Source organism: Thamnophis elegans, chromosome 3 (genome assembly GCF_009769535.1).
Source record: "Thamnophis elegans isolate rThaEle1 chromosome 3, rThaEle1.pri, whole genome shotgun sequence".
Lineage (NCBI taxonomy): Eukaryota > Metazoa > Chordata > Lepidosauria > Squamata > Colubridae > Thamnophis > Thamnophis elegans.
Genome location: NC_045543.1, coordinates 142,118,159 through 142,140,368, shown reverse-complemented (window position 1 = coordinate 142,140,368; position 22,210 = coordinate 142,118,159). Strand labels below are relative to the sequence as shown.

At 44.9% G+C, this 22,210-nt stretch overlaps 1 protein-coding gene across 1 annotated transcript in view; it reads right to left on the bottom strand.

Annotated features, from left to right (window-relative positions):
* EPG5 (ectopic P-granules autophagy protein 5 homolog) overlaps positions 1 to 22,210 on the bottom strand; it is a 109,743-nt gene that overhangs the window by 69,202 nt on the left and 18,331 nt on the right. Inside the window, exons 4-14 of the mRNA XM_032213219.1 lie at positions 21,271 to 21,407; positions 19,832 to 19,939; positions 18,474 to 18,547; positions 14,828 to 14,933; positions 12,977 to 13,091; positions 9,591 to 9,741; positions 8,503 to 8,658; positions 6,903 to 7,060; positions 4,604 to 4,758; positions 2,623 to 2,763; positions 1,739 to 1,906 (exon numbers count right to left, since the gene is read on the bottom strand). Coding sequence (XP_032069110.1) covers positions 1,739 to 1,906; positions 2,623 to 2,763; positions 4,604 to 4,758; positions 6,903 to 7,060; positions 8,503 to 8,658; positions 9,591 to 9,741; positions 12,977 to 13,091; positions 14,828 to 14,933; positions 18,474 to 18,547; positions 19,832 to 19,939; positions 21,271 to 21,407 — 1,469 coding nt within the window. The remainder of the gene's footprint in view (positions 1 to 1,738; positions 1,907 to 2,622; positions 2,764 to 4,603; positions 4,759 to 6,902; positions 7,061 to 8,502; positions 8,659 to 9,590; positions 9,742 to 12,976; positions 13,092 to 14,827; positions 14,934 to 18,473; positions 18,548 to 19,831; positions 19,940 to 21,270; positions 21,408 to 22,210) is intronic.

The following is a 22,210-nucleotide window of genomic DNA, read 5'->3' as shown; positions in this document are numbered from 1 at the left end:
AGGATACAGAAAGTTCTCTGTGACAATTCATAGGCTAGGCAGGTTTAAACAAAAGCAACAATTACTAGCGAAAAACCATTGATTGAGCCTTCTGTGCTTAAAAGAACGATCCTCGGGGTTTATTCTTTTCCACTGAAAACCACCTTAGAAGGTAAGATACGGTTGACTGGTCAATCTCATAGGAGAGCATTATTCAAACTCAGCAACTCTAAGAGGCATGGACTCCATCCAGCGGAAAGGGGAGGGGAGGGAGGGGAGATGAGACGAGACCTAGGGGAGAGGAGGGGAGGAGACTTAGGGGAGGAGAGGATGGAGGGGAGGAAACAAGACCTAGGTGAGTGAAGGGGAAGAGCGGGAAAAGGAGGGCAGATGTGACGAGACTAGGGGACAGGAGAAGGGAGGGGAGGAGGGGAAAGGAGGAAAGAAGGGAGAGCAGGGGATGGGAGACCTAGGGGAAAGGAGGAGAAGGAAGGGCGGGGAGAGGGAGAGGGAAACGAGACCTAGGGAAGAGGAGGGGAAGAGAGGGGAAAGGAGAGGAGGAGGGGAAAGAATGGGAGGAGGGGAAAGGAGGGAAGAAGGGAGGGGAGGGGAGACCTAGGGGACAGGAGGAGAAAGGAGGGAGGGGAGGGGAGACCCAGGGGACAGGAGGGGAAAGGAGGGAGGGGAGAGGGAAACGAGACCTAGGGGAGAGGAGGGGAAGGGAGGGGAAAGGAGAGGAGGAGGGGAAAGGAGGGGAGGGGGGAAGGAGGGAAGAAGGGAGGACAGAGGAGGGGAGACCTAGGGGACAGGAGGAGAAAGGAGGGAGGAGGGAGAGAAACGAGACCTAGGGGGGGAGGGGAAGGGAGGGAAAAGGAGGGGGGAGGGGAAGGGAGGGAAAAGGAGGGGAGAAGGGAGGGCAGGGGAGACCTAGGGCATAGGAGGAGAAGGGAGGGGAGGGGGAGAGGGGAGGGAAACGAGACCTATGGAAGAGGAGGGGAAGGAAGGGGAAAGGAGGGGAGAAGGGAGAGCAGGGGAGGGGAGACCCAGGGGACAGGAGGGGAAAGGAGGGAGGGGAGAGGGAAACGAGACCTAGGGGAGAGGAGGGGAAGGGTGGGTAAAGGAGAGGAGGAGGGGAAAGGAGGGGAGGGGGGAAGGAGGGAAGAAGGGAGGACAGAGGAGGGGAGACAGGGGACAGGAGGAGAAAGGAGGGAGGAGGGAGAGAAACAAGACCTAGGGGGGAGGAGGGGGAGGGAGGGGAAAGGAGGGGAGAAGGGAGGGCAGGGGAGACCTAGGGCATAGGAGGAGAAGGGAGGGGAGGGGGAGGGAAACGAGACCTATGGAAGAGGAGGGGAAGGGAGGGGATAGAAGGGGAAGGAAGGGGAAAGGAGGGGAGAAGGGAGGGCGGGGAGGGGAGGGGAGACCCAGGGGACAGGAGGGGAAAGGAGGGAGGGGAGAGGGAAACGAGACCTAGGGGAGGGGAGGGGAGGAGGGAGGGGAGAGCAAGAAGAGAGGAGAGGGGTGGAGAAGGGAGGGGAATGTTGGGATCCTGGTGTTCACTCACCTTGGTTTTCTTCTTGCAAACATTTCATTACCAAATTAGGGATAACATTTGAAACGATGGACGGGAAACATTTGCAAGACCACGGAGGAGGCTCAGGGAATGCCAGGATCCCAATATTTCAGCCCTGAACTACACAGAGGCTCTGCGGTGGCTGAAAGGGAGACGCAGCCTGCTTCCCTCAGTGAGGGTGATACTCACGTGTTGGTCGCCAGGGCCCCAGTTCATCTCTTCCAGGATAATGCAAGCCAGCTTATTTTCCACTTCCGCCAGAGCGTAATTCAGAAGCCAGTCACGGATCAAGGCAATCTCGGAAGCGGAGGGTTTCCAAAGGAGCATCGGCAGTTCTTTAAACAGATAAAGGGTAACCTGACAAGAAAAAAACAACCCATGAAGACAAACGTGAGGAGAGAATCCCGTGGAGTTACGAAGGCCATCTTTAAAGGCAGAGTCAGGGAGAAAAATCTATCTGGGAGGGAGGAAGGGAAGGAGGGAGGGCGGGAAGGAAGGTAAAAGAAAGAGGGAGGGAGGACGGGAGGAAAAAACAAAGGGAGGAAGAAAGTAAAAGAAAGAGGGAGGGGGGGAAGAAGGAAGGAAAGAAAGAGGGAGGGAGAAGATAGAAGAAAGAGAGAGGAAAGAAGGAAGGAAAGAAGGGGAGGGAGAAGATAAAAGAAAGAGGGAGGGAGGGAGGGAAGAAGGAAGGAAAGAAGGGGAGAGGTAAAGGTAAAAGAAAGAGGGAGGGAGGGAGGGAGGAAAAGAAAAACAGGGAGGGAGAAAAGGAAAGTAAAAGAAAGAGGGAGGGTGGGAGGGAGGGAGGGAAGAAGGAAGGAAGGAAAGAAGGGGAGGGAGAAGGGAAAAGAAAGAGGGAGGGCGGGAGGGAGGGAGGGAAGAAGAAGGAAGGAAAGAAGGGGAGGGAGAAGGGAAAAGAAAGAGGGAGGGAGGAAGAAAGGAAAAAGAAAAAAGTTGGGAGGGAGGGAAGGAAGGAAAAAGAAAGAGGGAGGGAGGAAGGAAGTTAAAAGAAAAGGGGAGGGAAGAATTCTTGGTCTTGGGGTTTGAGTTCGCTCAAAGATTTGGGCAATTCTTACCATGCCGACCCTTTCAATGGTCTCCCTGACTCGATCCAGCAGGACAGAAATCATATTTGTATGGACAGCTGTTATGGCAGCCAGGAGCTCTCGACCAACTTTTGAAAAAGTTTCTCTTGTGGAAAGACTGACGTAAGATACCTGAGGGGAGATTTTTTTTAAAAAAAAGAGCATTTCAGAAACACGCTCCTCCACAAACATTCAGCCAAGACTTAACGCCCTCCTCAATATTTTCTACTTAAAGGGTTCATAATATCAGATGTTTTATTTGTTTCAGGCTTAGGAATCACAGTAAGCCTGACGAGTGACATGATGATTGACACTGGGGAGGACTGGGGAATTATGAGGGATCGGGTGGTTAAGTCCCACCTTAGCTATGAAGGCTGTCTAAGGCAGGAGTGTCAAACTCAAGGCCTAGGGGCTGGATGCATAGATCTGGCCCGCAGGGCTGCCCTGGGAACAGCGAAGGACCAGCCCACAAGGCCTCTGCCAGTAAAGATGGAGCTCAGGAGCCCATTTTCACTGGCAGAGTGCTCGGGCCACCACATGAGTGACGTCAAGCTGGCCATGCCCACCCTGGTCCCTCAAGGTCAAACACAACCCTGATGCGGCCTCAAGGAAATCAAGTTCGGCGCTCCTGGTCTATAGGATTTTGGACCAATCGCCAGGAGAGTGTGAATTCTAGTCCTGCCTTAGCGATATAAGCCGCTGGGTGACTTTGGGCCAATCAGCCGAAGATTGTGAGTTCTTGTCCCCGCCTTAGGCCTGAAAACCAGCTGGGGGACTTTAGGCCAGTCCCACTCTCTCAGCCTAACCCACCTCACAGGGTGGTTGTTGTGAGGGAAATGGGAGGAGGAAGTTGTGTTGAATATAGCAGTAACGCTTCGAGTTATATACCGCTTCACAGTGGTTTTACAGCCTTCTCTAAGCCATTTACAGGGTCAGCCCATTGCCCTCAACAATCTGGGTCCTCATTTTAGAGACCTCGGAAGGATGGAAGGTTCAGCACTTTGAGTTATTTGTAAAAATAATAAAGGCAGGATAGAAACTAATATAATATAATAAATATAATATAATAAATATAATATATAATAAATATTAATTATATTATATTATATTATATTATATTATATTATATTATATTATTATATTATAATATTATATTATTATATTATATTATAATATTATTATTATATTATTATATTATATTATATTATATTATATTATATTAATTATATTATATTATATTATATTATATTATATTATATTATATTATATTTATTATATTATATTATATTATATTATATTATATTATATTTATTATATTATATTATATTATTATAATATTTATTATATTATATTATATTATATTATATTTATTATATTATATTACAATACAATACAATACAATAATATTATAATAATATATAATAATATGATATAAAATGATATGATATGATATGATATAATATATAATAAATAAAATAAATAAAATGTAATAAAATGTAAAATAAAAAATAAAATAAAATATAACAAAAATGAAAAATAATAATAAAGTAAAAATATAATAAAATAATAAAATGTAAAATAAATAAAATAATAAAGTAAAATAAGAAATAATAAAATAAAATTTAAAGTAAAAAATAATAAAATAAAATAGTAAAATAATCAATTCAAATAATAAAATCAAATAATAAAATAAATAAAATATAATATAATAAAATTAAATCAAATCAAATAATAAAATAAAATAAAATCAATACATTTCTATTGCTTTAAGACTGGTGGACTTCAACTCCCAGAATTCCCCATAAAGTTGCCAAGGTTGAATATTCCTGACTTAGGGCAACCTCAACCTAGGGAAACATCCCCCTGTCCCCTTCCTAACTCTTCCACCTTGGCCTTGCAACCCCCTGCCCTGAAAATGCTCTCAGGAGAGCATCCCAAAGCCAGTCCCCCACTCCGCCTCCTTCCTGCTCACCTCATAGATCTCCAGCACCACCACTTTCACAAAGTCCTCGTCCACCTCCTCCCGTTTGATCTGGGCCATCTGGGCAAAGGTGGTCAACAGGCAGATCTCCTCGGAGCTGTTCATGGATTGTAAGTAGCGCTCAAAGGTCTCCAGGTTGGCTGGATCTGTTGGAGACACCAAAGCTAGGTTTTTATTTCTTTTCCTCGCAGTTATGTCTAGTCCGTTTAGTGTCCGTGGGAATCTATGGCTTCCAACTTTCTTTGGTACGGATATAAATAATAAACAGATCCAACTCTTTCTTTTAAACAATAGTCTACATTAATTCTGAAATCCCATATTAAGCCAGTTTGGGTTAAGGCGCCAGGTTAGAAACAGGAGACCGTGAGTTCTAGTCGTCCTTTAACGATGAAAGTTGGCTGGGTAACTCTGGGCCAACCAACAGGAGAGGGTGAGTTCTAGTCCCGCCTTAGCCATGAAAGCCAGTTGAGTGATCTTGGGCCAGTCATCAGGAGACAGTGAGTTCTAGTTCATCTTAGCCATCTTAGCCATGAAAGCCGGCTGATTTATATATATATATAAATCAACAAACAAATGAATGATGTTTTAATAATCTCCAGTGCTTCCTCCTCCTCTTTTACCCACAACGATCCTATGAGGTGGATTAAGCTTAATGGGTATTACATATAAAGTAATAAAGGCAAGATCAGGTACAGGTATTCCTCAACGTATGACCACAATTGAGCCCTAACTTTCTGTTATTAAGTGAGACATTTATTAAGTGAGCTTTGCCCCATTTTACGACCATTCCTGCCGCAGATGTTAAATGAATCCCTTTAATTGATAAGTTAGTAACCAGCTGCTCAGGGGCTTCCCCATTGATTTTGCCTCTGTCAAAAGGTTGCAAAACAGGATCGCGTGATCTGGGCACACAGCAGTGGTCATAAGTAGGAATCAGTTGCCAATCCTGTGAATTTTGATCAGACTATCATGGAGATGCAAATAAAGAAAGTGTGAAAAATGGTCATAAGTAGCTTTCTGTCAGTGTCGTTGTAACTGTTCTGGACCAAGGCTTCCCAAGAGCACGAAACAATAGCAATAGCAGTTAGACTTATATACCGCTTCATAGGGCTTTCAGCCCTCTCTAAGCGGTTTACAGAGTCAGCATATTGCCCCCAACAACAATCCGGGTCCTCATTTTACCCACCTCGGAAGGATGGAAGGCTGAGTCAACCCTGAGCCAGTGAGATTTGAACAACTGAACTGCAGATCTGCAGTCAGCTGAAGTAGCCTGCAGTGCTGCATTTAACCACTGCGCCACCTTGGCTCTCGACAAACTCCTGGTCCCGACAAAAAACCCTTTTATTAATTGACTGTGAATTCTGCTCATTCACATCCAGCAAAGTCTTTTGAGGGAGGATTTACAGTCACAGACCTTATCTGGCTTGGAGAGCTGCCAGGCCGATATCTGCCGAACTTGGCAAGGAGTCTCGGAGAGTCACGAACCAATTAAGCAAACTCATTGCCTCCTGCAAACTCCACTCCCCTTTCGCTCCTCTTTTATTTCCTCTGGGAGGGGCCATTCATCGTCCATCTGTGGCCTTACTTACAAGTCGACCCTGTTCTTTAGCTGTTCCCTTCATCTGGCAATTCTGCATATGCCGACATTGGGAACAGGCTCCAGCTGTTCGTCTGCCTTCCTGATGTCTGACTCTGAAGGCAGCTGATAACTGGCATATGGCTCTGGCCCCCTCTTTGCCTCTGACACAGAGCCCTCATCAGAGCCTTCCCCAGATCCAGGACTGTCCCCTGTTCCTCTCCAACCTCCTCACTGTCTGCGTTCAAAGTTACTGTTGTGGCCCACCAGCAGAGCTGGCAGCATTCGTGACTCTCCAAGGCTCCTTGCCAAGTTTTGCAGATATCGGCCTGGCAGCTCTCCAAGCCAGATAAGGTCTATGACTATAAATCCTCCCTTGAAAGACTTTGCTTGATGTGAATGAACAGAATTCACAGTCAATTAATAAAAGGGTTTTTTGTCGGGACCAGGAGTTTGTTTCATGCTCTTGGGAAGCCTTGGTCCAGAACAGTTACGACGACACTGACAATCTGCTGCCAGCTCTGCTGGTGGGCCACAACAGTAACTTTGAATGGCCACTAAATGAAGTGTTGTAATTTGAGGACTGCCTATGTTGGTCTTGAACATCCAGCAGTTCCAAAACATTCACCAAAAGCCCATGGGCTCCAAATCTAGACTTGGAGAGAGGCTTTGACCAAACGCTTCCACCCAACAAGGATAAAGAAAGAATGAGACCTTTGAGCTTCTGCTTGCATTCGGCCAGCTGCATGGTGGAACTGAACTTCTCCAGATCTTCGCTTTCGTTGCAGTGCATGATGGAGAAGAGCTTCCAAAGCATGTCGCTGGACACTGTCCCGTAAGGCATCTCGGACATGAAGAGCCAGACTCCTAGTCTGCAGGCGGTTGAAAAAACCAACAAGGAAATACTTGTTTATTACAATACCCTCTAATAAAGGCTGCATAAATAGAATCAAGATCATGTGAAGTGTTAATACCACTTTATTGTGTGGTAAGGCCACACTTGGAATACGGCATCCAGGTTTGGTCGCCACGATATAGCAATAGCGCTTAGACTTATATACTGCTTCACAGTGCTTTTACAGCCCTCTCTAAGCGGTTTACAGAGTCAGCCTATTGCCCCCAACAATTTAGGTCCTCATTTTACCGACCTCGGAAGGATGGAAGGATGAGTCAACCTTGAGCCTGGTGACATTCGAACTGCCAAATTGCAGGCAGTCAGCAGAGGTAGCCTGCAATATTACACTCTAACCACTGCACCACTGTGGCTCATTCATGTAAAAATGACATTGAGACTCTAGAAAGAGTACAGAGAAGAGCAAAAAAAGAGGACTAGGGGACTGGAGGCTAAAACATATGAAGAACTGTTGCAGGAACTGGGTATGTCTAGTTTAATGAAAAGAAGGACTAGGGGAGACATGATAGCAGTCTTCCAGTATCTCAGGGGCTGCCACAAAGAAGAGGGAGTCAAGCTATACTCCAAAGCACCTGCGGGCAGGAGAAGAAGCAATGGGTGGAAACTAATCAAGGAGAGAAGCAAATTAGAACTAAGTTCTAAGGAGAAATGTACTGACCGTTACAACAATTAATCAGTGGAACAACTTGCTTCCTGAAGATTGCTCCAACACTGGAGGTTTTTCAGAAGAGATTGGACAACCATTTGTCTGAAGTGGTGTAGGGTTTCCTGCCTAAGCAGGGGTTTGGACTAGAAGACCTCCAAGGTCCCTTCCAACTCTGTTATTTTATTCTATTCTATTCTGTTCTATTCTAAATTCTAATTCTATTCTATTCTAAATTTTTATTCTAGTCTATTCTAAATTATTATTCTATTCTATTCAATTCTATTCTAAATTTTTATTCTAGTCTATTCTAAATTATTATTCTATTCTATTCTGTTCTATTCTAAGTTCTAATTCTATATTCAATTCTAGTCTATTCTAAATTTTTATTCTATTCTAAATTATTATCCTATTCTATTCTGTTCTGTTCTATTCTAAATTCTAATTCTAGTCTATTCAATTCTTTCTATTCTAAATTTTTATTCTAGTCTATTCTAAATTATTATTTTATTCTATTCTTTATTCCATTCTATCCTATCCTATCCTACCCTACCCCATATTTTCTATTCCATTCCATTCCATATATTCTGTTCTGTTCCTATTCTACTCTACTCTATTTAAAACAAAAAACAAAAAAAAGTTAACTGCTTGCTGTAATTTCCTCAACATGGACGATTTCCTCCCACTAACGGATAACATGCTGCCCCAGACTGGAATCAGGGCTGTTCCAGACAATAGGAACCCATTTTTTTGCCAACCTTTTTGCTTTCAGGACATGGAGTACGGCCCTCAGGAAAAACTCATCAAATTCCACTTGCAGCTTCTTCAAGGAATACGGCTGCATCACGGAGCCATTCTGTTTGGCATGGCTGACAAACTGGGCCCAGTGATCACTCACGTAGCACAGGGTCATCCTGCAGGAACAGTTGGGAGACAGAGAAAAGAGGAGAAGGGTTCCAATGAAAGCACACCAGATGGGAGAGGAAAAGAGATAACCACAACAACAGAAGACGAAAGGAAGAGAGGGAGAGGAGAGGAGAGGAGAGGAAAGGAGAGGAAGCTTGGGAGGCATAGAAAGAGAAGGAGAGAGGGCAGGAAGGAGAAGAGGAAGAGAGGAGCAGGGTAGAGGAAGGGGAAGAAGGAAAGGAGAGGAGGAAGGAAGGAAGGAAGTAGAGAAGGGAGGGAGGGAGAAAAGGAAGGAAAAGTAGGATACCTCCCAACGGCCGGTAAGATCTTACAGGTTGGACCTTCTCTGGGTGCCGTCGACCGGACAATGTCGGCTGGTGACCCCTCGGGAGAGGGCCTTCTCTGTAGCTGCTCCGACCCTGTGGAACGATCTACCCATAGAGATCCGGACCCTTCCCACTCTCTCGGCCTTCCGGAATGCCACTAAAACCTGGCTATTCCAGAAGGCCTGCATGAACGAGGTCCAGCCCCACCCAGATTGAGTGTATGGTGCGTTGTTTTAAATGTGTTTCTCCTTTTTTTATTTTTTTATTTTTTAACTCTTATCTTTTATCTTGTTTTTGTAGGCCGCCCGGAGTCCTACGGGATTGGGCGGCATATAAATTTATTAAATTACAATTAATTACAATTAGTGATAACACAAAATAGGTGTAGGGGATGCTAAGCAAAGCAACCTTGAATGTATATCTTAACTCCTTGTATGGAAAAATAAATGTGTAAAAATGATAAATATAATAAGAATAATAACTATGTGAATGTATACTTGTAAATATATGCAAGAGACTAAAAAATAAAAAACTTTCTAAAAATTTTCTGCAGTCCTAATTGTGCTCCTTTACCTGGCTCTGCCCAGGAGATAAAGGGGACAGGAGCGTCTCACCTGATGAGATGGCCGATCCGTTTCACAAACTGCCTGTAACGAGCTCGGTTGAAGGTTTCCAGCCCCACAGCAAGGAGATTCACGACGGAATTAGCGAAGGTAAGTATCTTCAGCATTTCTTGGGAAGTTGTTTTCTCCGAGACGTAGCCGCCTGCTCGTAGGAAAGCATTTCAGAATGGAAACGGCAATCAGTGCATGGCTACAGCCAGGGCAAGCAGAAGAAGGGGTCTTCTTTATTAAATTTATATGCCTCCCATTTCACTGCCAGGTGAAAGGACAGCTTATAATATTATAAAATGCAAATACCGTGTTTTTTCAGAGTATAAGACACACTCGAGTATTAAACGCACCAAGATTTCGAGGAGGCAAATTAAAAAAAAGGTTTTGCACACTGTAGACCTCCCAAAAACGGCCCGTTTTTTGCCAAAAAAAGGGGGGCATGCATAGCCTTTAGGAGGCTTGTAGAGTGCTCCGGGGGCTGGGAGGGGCGCAAAAATGAGCAAAAAACAGACAGGTTTTTTGCAAAAACAGGCCCGTTTTTTGTCCAAAAAAGGGGCATGCATAGCCTTTAGGAGGCTTATAAAATGCTCCTGGGGGCTGGAGGGGGGCAAAAACGAGCAAAAAATGGGCCTTTTTTTTGCTCATTTTTGCCCTCCCCAGCCCCCAGGAGCACTCTGGAAGCCTCCTAAAGGCTATGCACGGCCATTTTCGCAAAGGGTGTGGGGTTTCGGGAAGCCAAAAATGCTGTATTCAGTGTATAAGACACACCCAGATTTTCAGCCTCTTGAGAGGAAAAGGGTGCGTCTTATACGGTAACGTGCATTGAAACATTAAATATGACAAAATTAGATAGGTTAGGAGCCTGTAGGAGAAGGAGCTGGAAGAACTGGGATGGGAGTTAAAAGAGGGATCAGCCTACAATCCTTACGTCGCCACAAGCGGTTTAAGTCTAACCTCTCCCTTGTATTGAGTTGAAATTTTGCTAACTCCAAGCAAGTGCTTACTCTTAGTTGAAAAGATTCCTTTGCCTAGGCATGATTAACAATAAATCAGTTTAATTGGACCATGTGTCTGGACCTGGTCTTTCCCATGTGAGAGCCAGAGATGCTATTCACTTACCTTCCCTACCCGATTCGCAAATGTGACCATGCGCGCGTCAGCCTTCCGTGCATGCGCTTTTGCTAAAAAAAGGGGGGCCTAAATGGGATGCTATAGAGCCAGTGTGGGGGCAACCACGATTTGCGCTACCCATTTGGGAAAGCACCAATATGCAATGCGGTAGAGATGAAATCTTCTTCACAGTGCACTAACAATCTCCAATGTGGCAATTCAGCGGTTCGAATCCCTAACGCCACATAATGGAGTGAGCTCCCGTTACTTGTGCCAGCTTCTGCCAACCCAGCAGTTCGAAAGCATGCAAAAATGCAAGTAGAAAAATAGGATCCACCTTTGGTGGGAAGGTAACAGCGTTCCGTGTGCCTTCTGCGTTTAGTCATGCCGGCCACATGATCATGGAGACATCTTCGGACAGCGATGGCTCTTTGGCTTTGAAATGGAGATGAGCACCGCTGCCTAGAGCCAGAAACGACTAGCACGCATGTGCAGGGAAACCTTTACGTGTAAATACTAAAATAAAGGTAAGGTTTCCCCTGTTGAGTCGTGTCTGATTCTAAGAGATGGTGCTGATCTCAATTTCTTAGCCAAGGGAGCCAACATTGTTTAAAGACACTTCCATCATCACCTGGCCAGCATAACTTTATGCCAGGGATGGCGAACAATGGCCCTTTTCTGTCTTTTGGACTTCAACTCCCAGAATTCCTGAACCAGCATGGCTAGCTCAGGAATTCTGGGAGTTGAAGTCCAAAAGTCATAAAGGGACCATATTTCCCCCATGCTGGCTGAGAAATTCTGGGAGTTGAAGTCCACAAGTCATAAAGGGGCCATATTCCCCCATGCTGGCTGAGGAATTCTGGGAGTTGAAGTCCACAAGTCATAAAGGGGCCATATTTCCTCCATGCTGGCTGAGGAATTTTGGGAGTTGAAGTCCACAAGTCATAAAGGGGCCATAGTTGCCCCCATGCTGGCTCAGGAATTCTGGGAGTTGAAGTCCACAAGTCATAAAGGGGCCATAGTTGCCCCCATGCTGGCTCAGGAATTCTGGGAGTTAAAGTCCATAAGTCATAAAGGGGCCATCGTTCCCCACCTCTGCTCTACGCTAAGGCGCACACAACGCCATTATGTTATGTGGATGCTACGTTTTTCTCCCTTTTATTTTTCAATATACCTTACTCCCCCTCACATAGATCTCAACAAATAAACACAATGAAGTTTCACACAACGCAGAGTCAAATACAATATGGCAGGCAACAAAGGAAAAGAACAAACCCTTAAAAAAATCAGAGAGAGAAACTTACGCTGGCCCAAACCTCATGAGGTCTACATTCCTGGATGAGTTCTGCTGAAAAGTCAAGCTTTTCTCATTTTAATTTAAGCTTTTAAAAACCTGGTGAATAGACTTAGCTTTATAAGCAGAGGAAGAATTGGAGGGAATGTAAGAGTAGAAGAGAGGGGAGATAAGGGAGGATGAGGGGAAGGGTAAAGGGGAGGAAGGGGAAGGAGAGAAGGGAAAGGAGAGGAGGAAGGAAGGAGAGAAGAAAGGGGGGAAGGAAGGAGGGAAGGAAGGAGGAAGGGATGCAAGGAGGGAAGGAAGGAGGGAAGGAAGGAGAGAAGGAGAGAAGAAAGGAGGGAAGGAAGGAGGGAAGGAAGGCGAGAAGGAGAGAAGAAAGGAGGGAAGGAAGGAGGGAATGTCGGAGAGAAGGAAGGGGGGAAGGAAGGAGGAAAGGAAGGGGGAAAGGAAGGAGAGGAGGAGAGAAGAAAGGAGGGAAGGAAGGAGAGAAGGAGAGAAGGAGGGAAGGAAGGAGGGAAGGAAGGAGAGAAGGAGAGAAGAAAGGAGGGAAGGAAGGAGGGAATGTAGGAGAGAAGGAAGGGGGGAAGGAAGGAGGAAAGGAAGGGGGAAAGGAAGGAGAGGAGGAGAGAAGAAAGGAGGGAAGGAAGGAGGGAAGGAGAGAAGGAGAGAAGAAAGGGGGAGGGAAGGGGGAAGGAGGGAGGGAAGGAAGGAGGGAAGGAAGGAGAGTAGGAGAGAAGAAAGGAGGGAAGGAAGGAGGGAAGGAAGGAAGAAGAAGTAGGAATGTTGTAAGATAAGATGGATCTATGGGATGGTAAGAAAGCAATTTCAAGTATATTGTCAACTGTAGGGGGAAAAATTGTTATAAATACATATTATTAATAACAGTTATGAGATCATATAATTGTGAATGTATATATGAAATTAATAAAATTTTCCAAAAAAACAAACAAAAAAGACTTAGCTTTATAGAGTTGCTCACCTTCAGCATCAAAGCCAAGCATGTGCTGGAAGAGTTCATGGAAGGGGAACTGAGACAAAAGAGCGACAAGGTCATCTTCCAGAAGGAGAACCCAGCTAGTTTCGGGATCTTCATCCTGGGGGGTGAAAGAAACCTGAATGAAGGACCTGCGTTTTGCACTGCCGGTTTGGTATGGTGGCGAAAGCGCTAGGCTAAAACCGGGAGACTGGGAGTTCTAGTCCTACCCTAGACATGAAGCCAACTGTGGGACCTGGGACCTCTGTCCACCCTGCCTCAGCTCCAACCTTTAAGTAAGAACGATCCTCGACTCCATTTGGTGAAAAAGGTATAGTTTACTAAAGGCCAAGCAGACTACAATAAAGCAAAGCCAGATCTGAGGTTCGCGCGTCAAATTCCCCAGTGCATTTCTCCTTTCCCAAGACTTTGGTTTCTGATTCTCAATCAAATGCAAACCAGATGTTGTTGGGGTTCCACCACAAATGCACGCACAACAAAAGCGCGCCTGACTAAACCGCGGTGTCTAAAGCGTGGTGACAAAACCGCGCGACGAATGAGCGACGAATTAGCCCTAAAGCGCGCCGACAAAAGCACGCCAACAGAAGCGCGCTGTAACGTAACCCTAAACCTAACCCTAAACCTAACCCTAAACCTAACCCTAAACCTAACCCTAACCCTAACCGTAAATCTTACCTTAAATTAAATCGCGCTTCTGTCGGCGCGCTGTTGTCGGCGCGCTTTTGACATCGCGGTTTTAGCGCCGCGCTGTTGTCGGCGCGCTTATGACGTTCGCGCTTTTGTCAGGTCACGGTTGTGGGTCTTCTTTGATATGCAGCTCAGACAGCAGCTGTGTCTCCACCCGCACAGTGAATAGTGGAGCCCTCTTCCCCTCCCCTCCCATTCGTTTACCTCCCCGTCCCCCAAGAACTCATGGCGGGCTGGCCCCAAAGCAAAAGTACAACATGGGTGTGTGCAAAGTCAATGTGGAAGCCAGATTCACTTAACAACCGTGTTACTAATTTCACAATTGCAGCGATTCACTTAACAAAAGTGGCAAGAAAAGTCATAAAATGGGGCAAAACTCACTTAGCAACAGAAATATTGGGCTCAATTGAGGTCATAAGTTGAGGACTAACTGTATTCCATCGGAGAATAATATTGACTTAAAACCTGAAATATTTTTGCTAGGGATTTTGCCAGAAAATTATAGTAAAGAAAATGTATATTTGATTATTCATGTTATACCAGCGGCTAGGATTGTATTTGGACAAAATTGGAAACGTGAAGAGCTCCCTACAGAGGAGAATGTGATTTAGGAAAATATTAGAATGTGCAGAAATGAACAGACTGACATTGGCTATCAAAGAGAAAGAACAAACCGATTATTATACAATTCGGGAATCTTTTTTTCCGGTGGTTCGAGAATAGACACAAGAATTAAAAGTAGAAAAAGTTAACTAAAGTATAGAAAATATTTTAATAGTTAATATAACTAATACAGTTAAATAAATTACGATTGCTATAATATTAGATATTGAAGGTATTGAAGATTAAGCCAAGATGAGATTAAATAATGAATACAATCGTAAATTTTAATGTTGGCACAAAATATTTGAACCCAGGCGACACACTGGTTAATGGAAAATGGATTGTTTATATAAAAATAATTTTTTTTTTAAAGTAACCTCAGTGTGTTTCCTGCTATGGTACTCATACAGTACCAGCCAATATTTTTTTAAATGCAGCCAAGTTGTAACCCACTTCTCTGGAAAACTAAACCCCAAACTAAGCGTAAAGGTCAAGAAAAATCTATAGTGAGTTTGAGCTCAAGTTAAAATCCTCTTTTCGAAATACCTCTTCTCCACCTTCATCTACTAAAGTCCAGTTTCCAGATTCTGCCCCTGAGGACGAACACCTTCGTTCACTCGGCTTCATATGGCACATAAATTCCGCTCGATTTCTGCAGAATATAAAACACGACGGGATTTGAAAAATAGGAACACACATCAACGCATGGGGGGGGGACACTTCCATTTTCTTTCGTTGCTATATTAGAACGGAGTGACCAACTTTACATAGAAAGTTTTTATTTTCCATTTTCATAGCATATAATCACATGTATACTATTACATAGTCAATATCATGTTGTATTATTAAGTACTTACATCAATTCATCTTACCATCAAACTACCAAAGAAAAAAAAGAAAAACCCAGTTATTGGCTCTTCTGCTCTCCATACACCATATTTATACCTTATCCGACACTTTCTTCCCCCTCTCTCCTCCCCCTTTCTACATCCTGTCTTCCCTCCATCATTTTCTACTCTACTTCCCCTTCCTTTCTCCTTCTCCTCTCTCCCCTTACCACTCCTCCTTATACACCTCATCTTCCCCCCTCACCCTCTCTCCTATCCCTCTTCCTATCTTTCTTCTCTCCTCTGCTTCCCACTCTTCTACATCCTTTCTTCCCTCCATCATTTTCTACTCTACTTCCCCTTCCTTTCTCCTTCTCCTCTCTCCCCTTACCACTCCTCCTTATATACCTCATCTTCCCCCTTCACCCTCTCTCCTATCCCTCTCTTCCTATCTTTCTTCTCTCCTCTGCTTCCCACTCTTCTACATCCTGCCTTCCCTCCATCATTTTCTACTCTACTTCCCCTTCCTTTCTCCTTCTCCTCTCTCCCCTTACCACTCCTCCTTATACACCTCATTTTCCCCCCTCACCCTCTCTCCTGTCCCTCTCTTCCTATCTTTCTTCTCTCCTCTGCTTCCCACTCTTCCTCTAATTCACTTGGTGTATTTCAGCTTCTGAGCAAACTCCCTTTTGTGTTGATGGTATTTATAATTCCATTTCAATATACATAAAAAAGAAGAAATAGCAGTATACATGTACAATCATCCAGCACCCCTCCTCCAACTTAGTAAACTCCACTCCCTCCCGCCTTCCCCCCCAACCTTCCCCCACCCTGACTTTCCAGAACCAATACAAGGTATAAATCTTTAACAAGAACAGTTTAAAATATACTTAAAGAGAAAGTAGAAAGTTAATAACGTCTTTGAATTGAGCTTAGCTCCTCCTTGCTAGGCTAACTATAAACAATTTGTATCATTTCTGATCTTAATCGTAAGCTATCTGAAATTTCCTAGCAATAGCAATAGCAATTAGATTTATATACCGCTTCATAGGGCTTTCAGCCCTCTCTAAGCGGTTTACAGAGTCAGCATATTGCCCCCAACAACAATCTGGGTCCTCATTTCACCCACCTCGGAAGGATGGAAGGCTGAGTCAACCCTGAGCCGGTGAGATTTGAACCGCCGAACTGCCGAACTAGCAGTCAGCTGAAGTGGGCTGCAGTACTGCACTCTACCCACCGCGCCACCTCGGCTCTCGCGCCACCTAGACCCATATTTATTTTGAATATAGTCAATCCATTTTTCCCAGTCCCGTTTATATCTCTCGTTTGAATTATCCTTGAGATATGCAAATATTTTAGCCATCTCTGCTAAGTTTGTGATTTTCAATGTCCATTCTTGGATAGTAGATGGAGTGACCAACTTTATCGTGACCTCTCAGCCTATAATACTCCACAGAATGGACCATTCAAACGTGAGACCTTGCTTTAATTTTTTTGACTCCACAAACTTTTGAAATTTCAGGCAACACAAGCAACGTATACAGACTTACTCCTGTAATGGACTCTTGACAATTATGGTCGTAAGTTGTGACGGTTGTAAAATTGCACACACCCATGTGGCCAACTCAATTTTTACGACCAATTTGTGGCAGTTACGTAAAAGCTGTGGGAGTTGTTGAGTGAATTGTTCAATTTTGGGGGGCTGGTTTTGCCCAAAACCAGAAATAAATCAGAAATAAATAAATTAAATGCTGTCCCCTCCCCAGGATTATTAACAAGCCAGTTTTGAAATTCTGACGACAGCCCTCCCCCCCCCCCCCGCGTGGTCAGATGGCCCACATGTGAGGTGCCCTGCATAAACAGAGGGATAGAATCAAGATCACGTTACGTGTTTAATACCACTTTATAATGCCTTGGTAAGGCCACACTTGGAATACTGCATTCAGTTTTGGTCGCCACAATGTAGAAAAGATGTGGAGACTCTAGAAAGAGTGCAGAGAAGATCAACAAAGAGGATTAGGGGACATGATAGCAGTGTTTCAATATCTCAGGGGTTGCCACAAAGAAGTGGGAGTCAAGCTATCCTTCAAAGCACCTGAGGGCAGGACAAGAAGCAACAGGTGGAAACTAATCAAGGAGAGAAGCAACTTAGGACTAAGGAGAAATTTCCTGACAGTTAGAACAATTAATCAGTGGAACAGAAGTTGCCTCCAGAAGTTGTGAATGCCCCAACACCGAAAGTGTTTAAGATGGTGGATAGACATTTGCCTGAAATGGTATAGGGTTTCCTGCCTAGGCAGGGGGTTGGACTAGAAGACCTCCCAGATCCCTTCCAACTCTTGTCTTGTCTTGTATTATTGTATTGTATTGTATTGTATTGTATTGTATTGTATTGTATTGTATTGTATTGTATTGTATTGTATTGTATTGTATTGTATTGTATTGTATTGTATGTTTCAGCATAACTCTGGAACGCCTCAAACAATTTCAACCAAACGTGATACACAGATGACTTACTCTCTGGAAACAAATACTGTGGGGGGTAAGACACCCCTAACACCCCTCAGGGCGGGAGGGTTTCTGTGTCTGTGTGTTCCAGCATAACTCTGGAATGCCTGGGCCAACAAAATGAAAAGGAATGAATTATATTTATAGTGTCAAATCGTAGTACTTTTTACAGTGATAGTGTGCATTTTGGATTCAAGTTCACATATGTGTGTATGTCAGTGTGTGTCTGTGTTCCAGCATTACATTGACTTGACACTACAGATATAATTCATTCCTTTTCCTGTCTAATATAGGATTAGCATAAATAAATACCCGAGCAATGCCAGGTTATCGGCTAGTCATATTATAAAAAAGTTGTTGAGACTTTGGAAAAAGTACAGAAAAGAGCAACAAAGATTATTAGAGGGCCGGAGGCTAAAACATAGGAAGAACGGTTGCAGGAATTGGGTGTGTCTAGTCTAATGAAGTGAAGAACTAGGGGTGACACCATAGCAGCTTTCCAGCATTTGAGGGGTTGCCACAAAGAAAAGGGGGTCAAATTATTTTCCAAAGCACCTGAGGGTAGAACAAGAAGCAATGGGTGGAAACTGATCAAGGAGAAAAGCAACCTAGAACTAAGGAGAAATTTCCTAACAATGAGGACAATTAACCAGTGGAATTGCTTGCCTTCAGAAGTTGTGGCTGCACCATCACTGGAGGCTTTCAAGAAGATGCTGGAGAGCCATTTGCCTGGGATGGCATAGGCTTGAGCAGAGGGTTGGACTAGAAGACTCTCCAAGGTCCTTTCCAACTCTTGTTATTCTGTTATTTCTTCCCCCCTCCCCCCCCAAGAAACACGTTTTGCACTCGGAACCTACTTGGCAGGAGACATGAGCAAAGCCAGGGCCTGCATGAAGTGGAAGACCCCAGATGGGTTACCCAGAATCTGGATCTGAAAGGAAAGGTGGACAAGAGTAAAATTAGGAGTTTAATTTTTTTTTTTAAAAAGGAATAAAAGAAAAAGCACCAATTTGGAGCTCAACGTCACAGATGCTGAATTTTCAGAAATCTGAAATTTGTAATTATGCAACTGTATCGAGAACAGGTAGTCCTCGACTTACAACAGTTCGTTTAGTGACCGTTCAAAGTTACAACGGCACTAGCAAAAGGGACTTATGACCATTTTTCACACTTAATAACCGTTGCAGCCGCATGAATAAAATTCTGATGCTTGGCAACTGACTCGCATTTATGACGGTTGCAGTGCCCCGATCACATAAATTTGCATGCGGTCCCCTTCTGCGACCTTCTGACGAGCAAAGTCAACAGGGGGAGCTAGATTTGCTTAATAACTGTGTGACTCACTTAACAACTTCAGGGATTCACTTAACGAATGTGTTATAGCAATAGCAAAAGCAGTTAGACTTATATACCGCTTCATAGGGCTTTCAGCCCTCTCTAAGCGGTTTACAGAGTCAGGATATCGCCCCAAACAACAATCCGGGTACTCATTTTACCCACCTCGGAAGGATGGAAGGCTGAGTCAACCTTGAGCCGGTGAGATTTGAACAGCCGAACTGCAGAACTGCAGTCAGCTGAAGTAGCCTGCAGTGCTGCATTTAACCACTGCGCCACCTCGGCTCTGTTAGGGAAAGTCGTAAAATGGGGCAAAACTCAGTTAACAAATCTCTCACTTAACAACATAAATTTTGGGCTCTGTTGTGGTGGTAAGTTGAGGACTACCAGTATCGTGATCTGGGAGGGAGGTGAGGAATTTATGGGAGTCGTTGGCAGAGGCTGAGAAAATCCCCGAGACCTCAAGGCCGTGCAGTGGGGATCTTCTGAAGGCACAGACTGTTTTCCCAAAACAAAAATGAATGTGATGGATTGGTGTACAATGGACAAAGGGTGGCCCAAATGGAAAAAAGGGGGATTAATTATGCAGCTTTACACGCGAACACCTCAGAGCCGGCTTCGCTTCTTCTGTGCCCTATAATGGATCTATCGGTAAAGTTATTACTCTTGGTAAAATAATGTCGCAGGGCTTTCTTCCGCTGCTTGTGCCAACGGGACGGTTGACCTGGGTCATAACTCAAGGTCCACCTGTGTACCATTATGAGCAGCCGAGTCCTTTTGGACCCCAAGCAACCGGACAGGCAGATTTTCTCCATCAGAAAAAAAGCCACAGCTTAAAAAAAAAAAACATTTCCTTACAAAGAAATTCAAGTCTAGGCACCTGAACAAACGGAGCAGCCCATTCGCTGACACCGGCTGGACACCGGAGGATGTGGTTTAAGAGGAAAAGGTGATCTCCTGGAGAAGCGACCCTTTGCAAGATGGAGACCTGGAATGGAAGGAGGCCACGTCAAAAACCAGCACCATCGTTATTGTCTATGGAGTTTCTCAGTCATCCAGGTCACGGTTGTCCCAAAGGTGCTTTTTCAAGGGGCAAGTGGACCTTCTGATTTTTCTTTGAAGAGGTTTTGCCACTCCTCTCCTGCTCACGACTCCTCTCCTTAGGACCCCAACAGGAGGCAGTTGCTGGAGCTAAGCAGCCACCATGAGAAAGGGTTGGCAAAACAGCTCAGTTCAAATTGGATCTGACCGAGAAGGAGGCTCAGCAGAAGCACCTCACTGAGGACTACGAGCACAGGCTTTCCAAGCAGAGGGAAGACCTGCGGGAGTGCAAGGCCAGGGACCCACGCCTGGAGGCTCAGCAGGCAGAGATGGTCAGCCAGTTCCAGGCCATGATGCAGTCCCACTGGAACGAGGCCCTCCAGCTCTTCACCACCAGCGGCCCTTCCCTCCAGCCTTCACCCAAAGCCCTGCACCAGGAGGTTGAAGCAGACCCCAAGTCGGGATTTCTGCCCCCCTCTGACCCGCACAAAAAGACCCCAAAGGGGAAGGAAGGAGGGAAGGAAGGAGAGAAGGAGAGAAGGAAGGAAGGAAGGAAGGAGGGAATGTAGGAGAGAAGGAAGGGGGGGAGGAAGGAGGAAAGGAAGGGGGAAAGGAAGGAGAGAAGGAGAGAAGGAGAGAAGAAAGGAGGGAAGGAAGGAAGAAAGGAGGGAAGGAAGGAGGGAAGGAAGGAGGGAAGGAGAGAAGGAGGGAAGGGGGAAGGAGGGAGGGAAGGAAGGAGGGAAGGAAGGAGAGTAGGAGAGAAGAAACGAGAGAAGGAAAGAGGGAGGGAGGGAAGAAGAAGTAGGACCGTTGTAAGATAAGATGGATCTATGGGATGGTAAGAAAGCAATCTTCAAGTATATTGTCAACTGTAGGGAAAAATTGTTATAAATACATATTATTAATAACAATTATGAGATCATATAATTGTGAATGTATATATGAAATTGATAAAATAAAAAAAAAATAAAAAAAAGACCGCAAAGGGGGAGACTCTCTGCAGCAACACAAACGTTCATTGCACTTATCCATCCCAGGGGCCATAATTTGAGGATCCCTGATTTAGTGCAATGTAAAAAACACAAATAATTTTTCTGCGGGCCGCCAAAATTTTCTCACAGACCCCCCAGAGGATGACCACTACTCTGGAAGATGAATAGCCCGACAGCCAATCCAAATAAGGGATTGGCTTAAGCCAGGCCTCAGGCTCAATGAAATCCACACTTTTGTTCCAGCTCTGACTTGTGACTTGGATGTCCATTAAAAGAGGTTCCTCACCAGCCTCCGAAGCCACAAGAGAACGTCAGTCTGGAACTGGGGATCCTCCGTGACACGACGGGTGAAGCTGAAGAGAACGCTGATGCAGTCTTTCAAGGACCCCAAGTCTGAGGAGGGGGATTCCAGGGTCTTCAGAGCTGCAAAACAAGGAGGGAGAAAGGGTTGTGAGAGACCCATGGAGATGGGGAAGACCGTAATGTATGGTGATCCTGGATATTTAGGATTCTCGGTGCAGAACGCGATTAGCATCCTACATCCTGGCTTTTGTTCTGACCGAGGCTTCCCAAGAGCATAAAGCAAACTCCTTGTCCCAACAAAAGACCCTTTTATTAATTTACTATGAATTCTGCTCATTCACATCCAGTCTTTCACATCCAGCCTTTCAAGGGAGGATTTACAGTCACAGACCTTATCTGGCTTGGAGAGCTGCCAGGACGATATCTGCAAAACTTGGCAAGGAGCCTTGGAGAGTCACAAACCAATTAAGTTTGTAGTTTGGAGTTTATTCAATTTGTAGGCCGCCCTATTCCCCGAAGGGACTCAGGGCGGCTGAACAAAGCCAAGGGAGGGGAAATTACAAAAAGTAAGACAAAGACAATCAGACAATACGAACAATTTAAAAGCACAACAGACACAGCAAATTCGAGTAGGGGGGGGGGGGACTCAACCCCAGGCTTGCTGGGACAGCCAGGTCTTCACGGCCATCCGGAAGGCCCGAAGGGTGGAGAGGGTCCGAATCTCCACAGGGAGCTCGTTCCAAAGGGCCGGGGCAGCCACAGAGAAGGCCCTCCTCCGAGTAGTCACCAGCCGACATTGGCCGGCAGATGGAATACGGAGGAGGCCTAATCTGTGGGATCGAATGGGTCTGTGGGAGGTAATCGGCAGAAGGCGGTCTCTCAAGTACCCAGGTCCAATACCATGTAGGGCTTTATAAGTAATA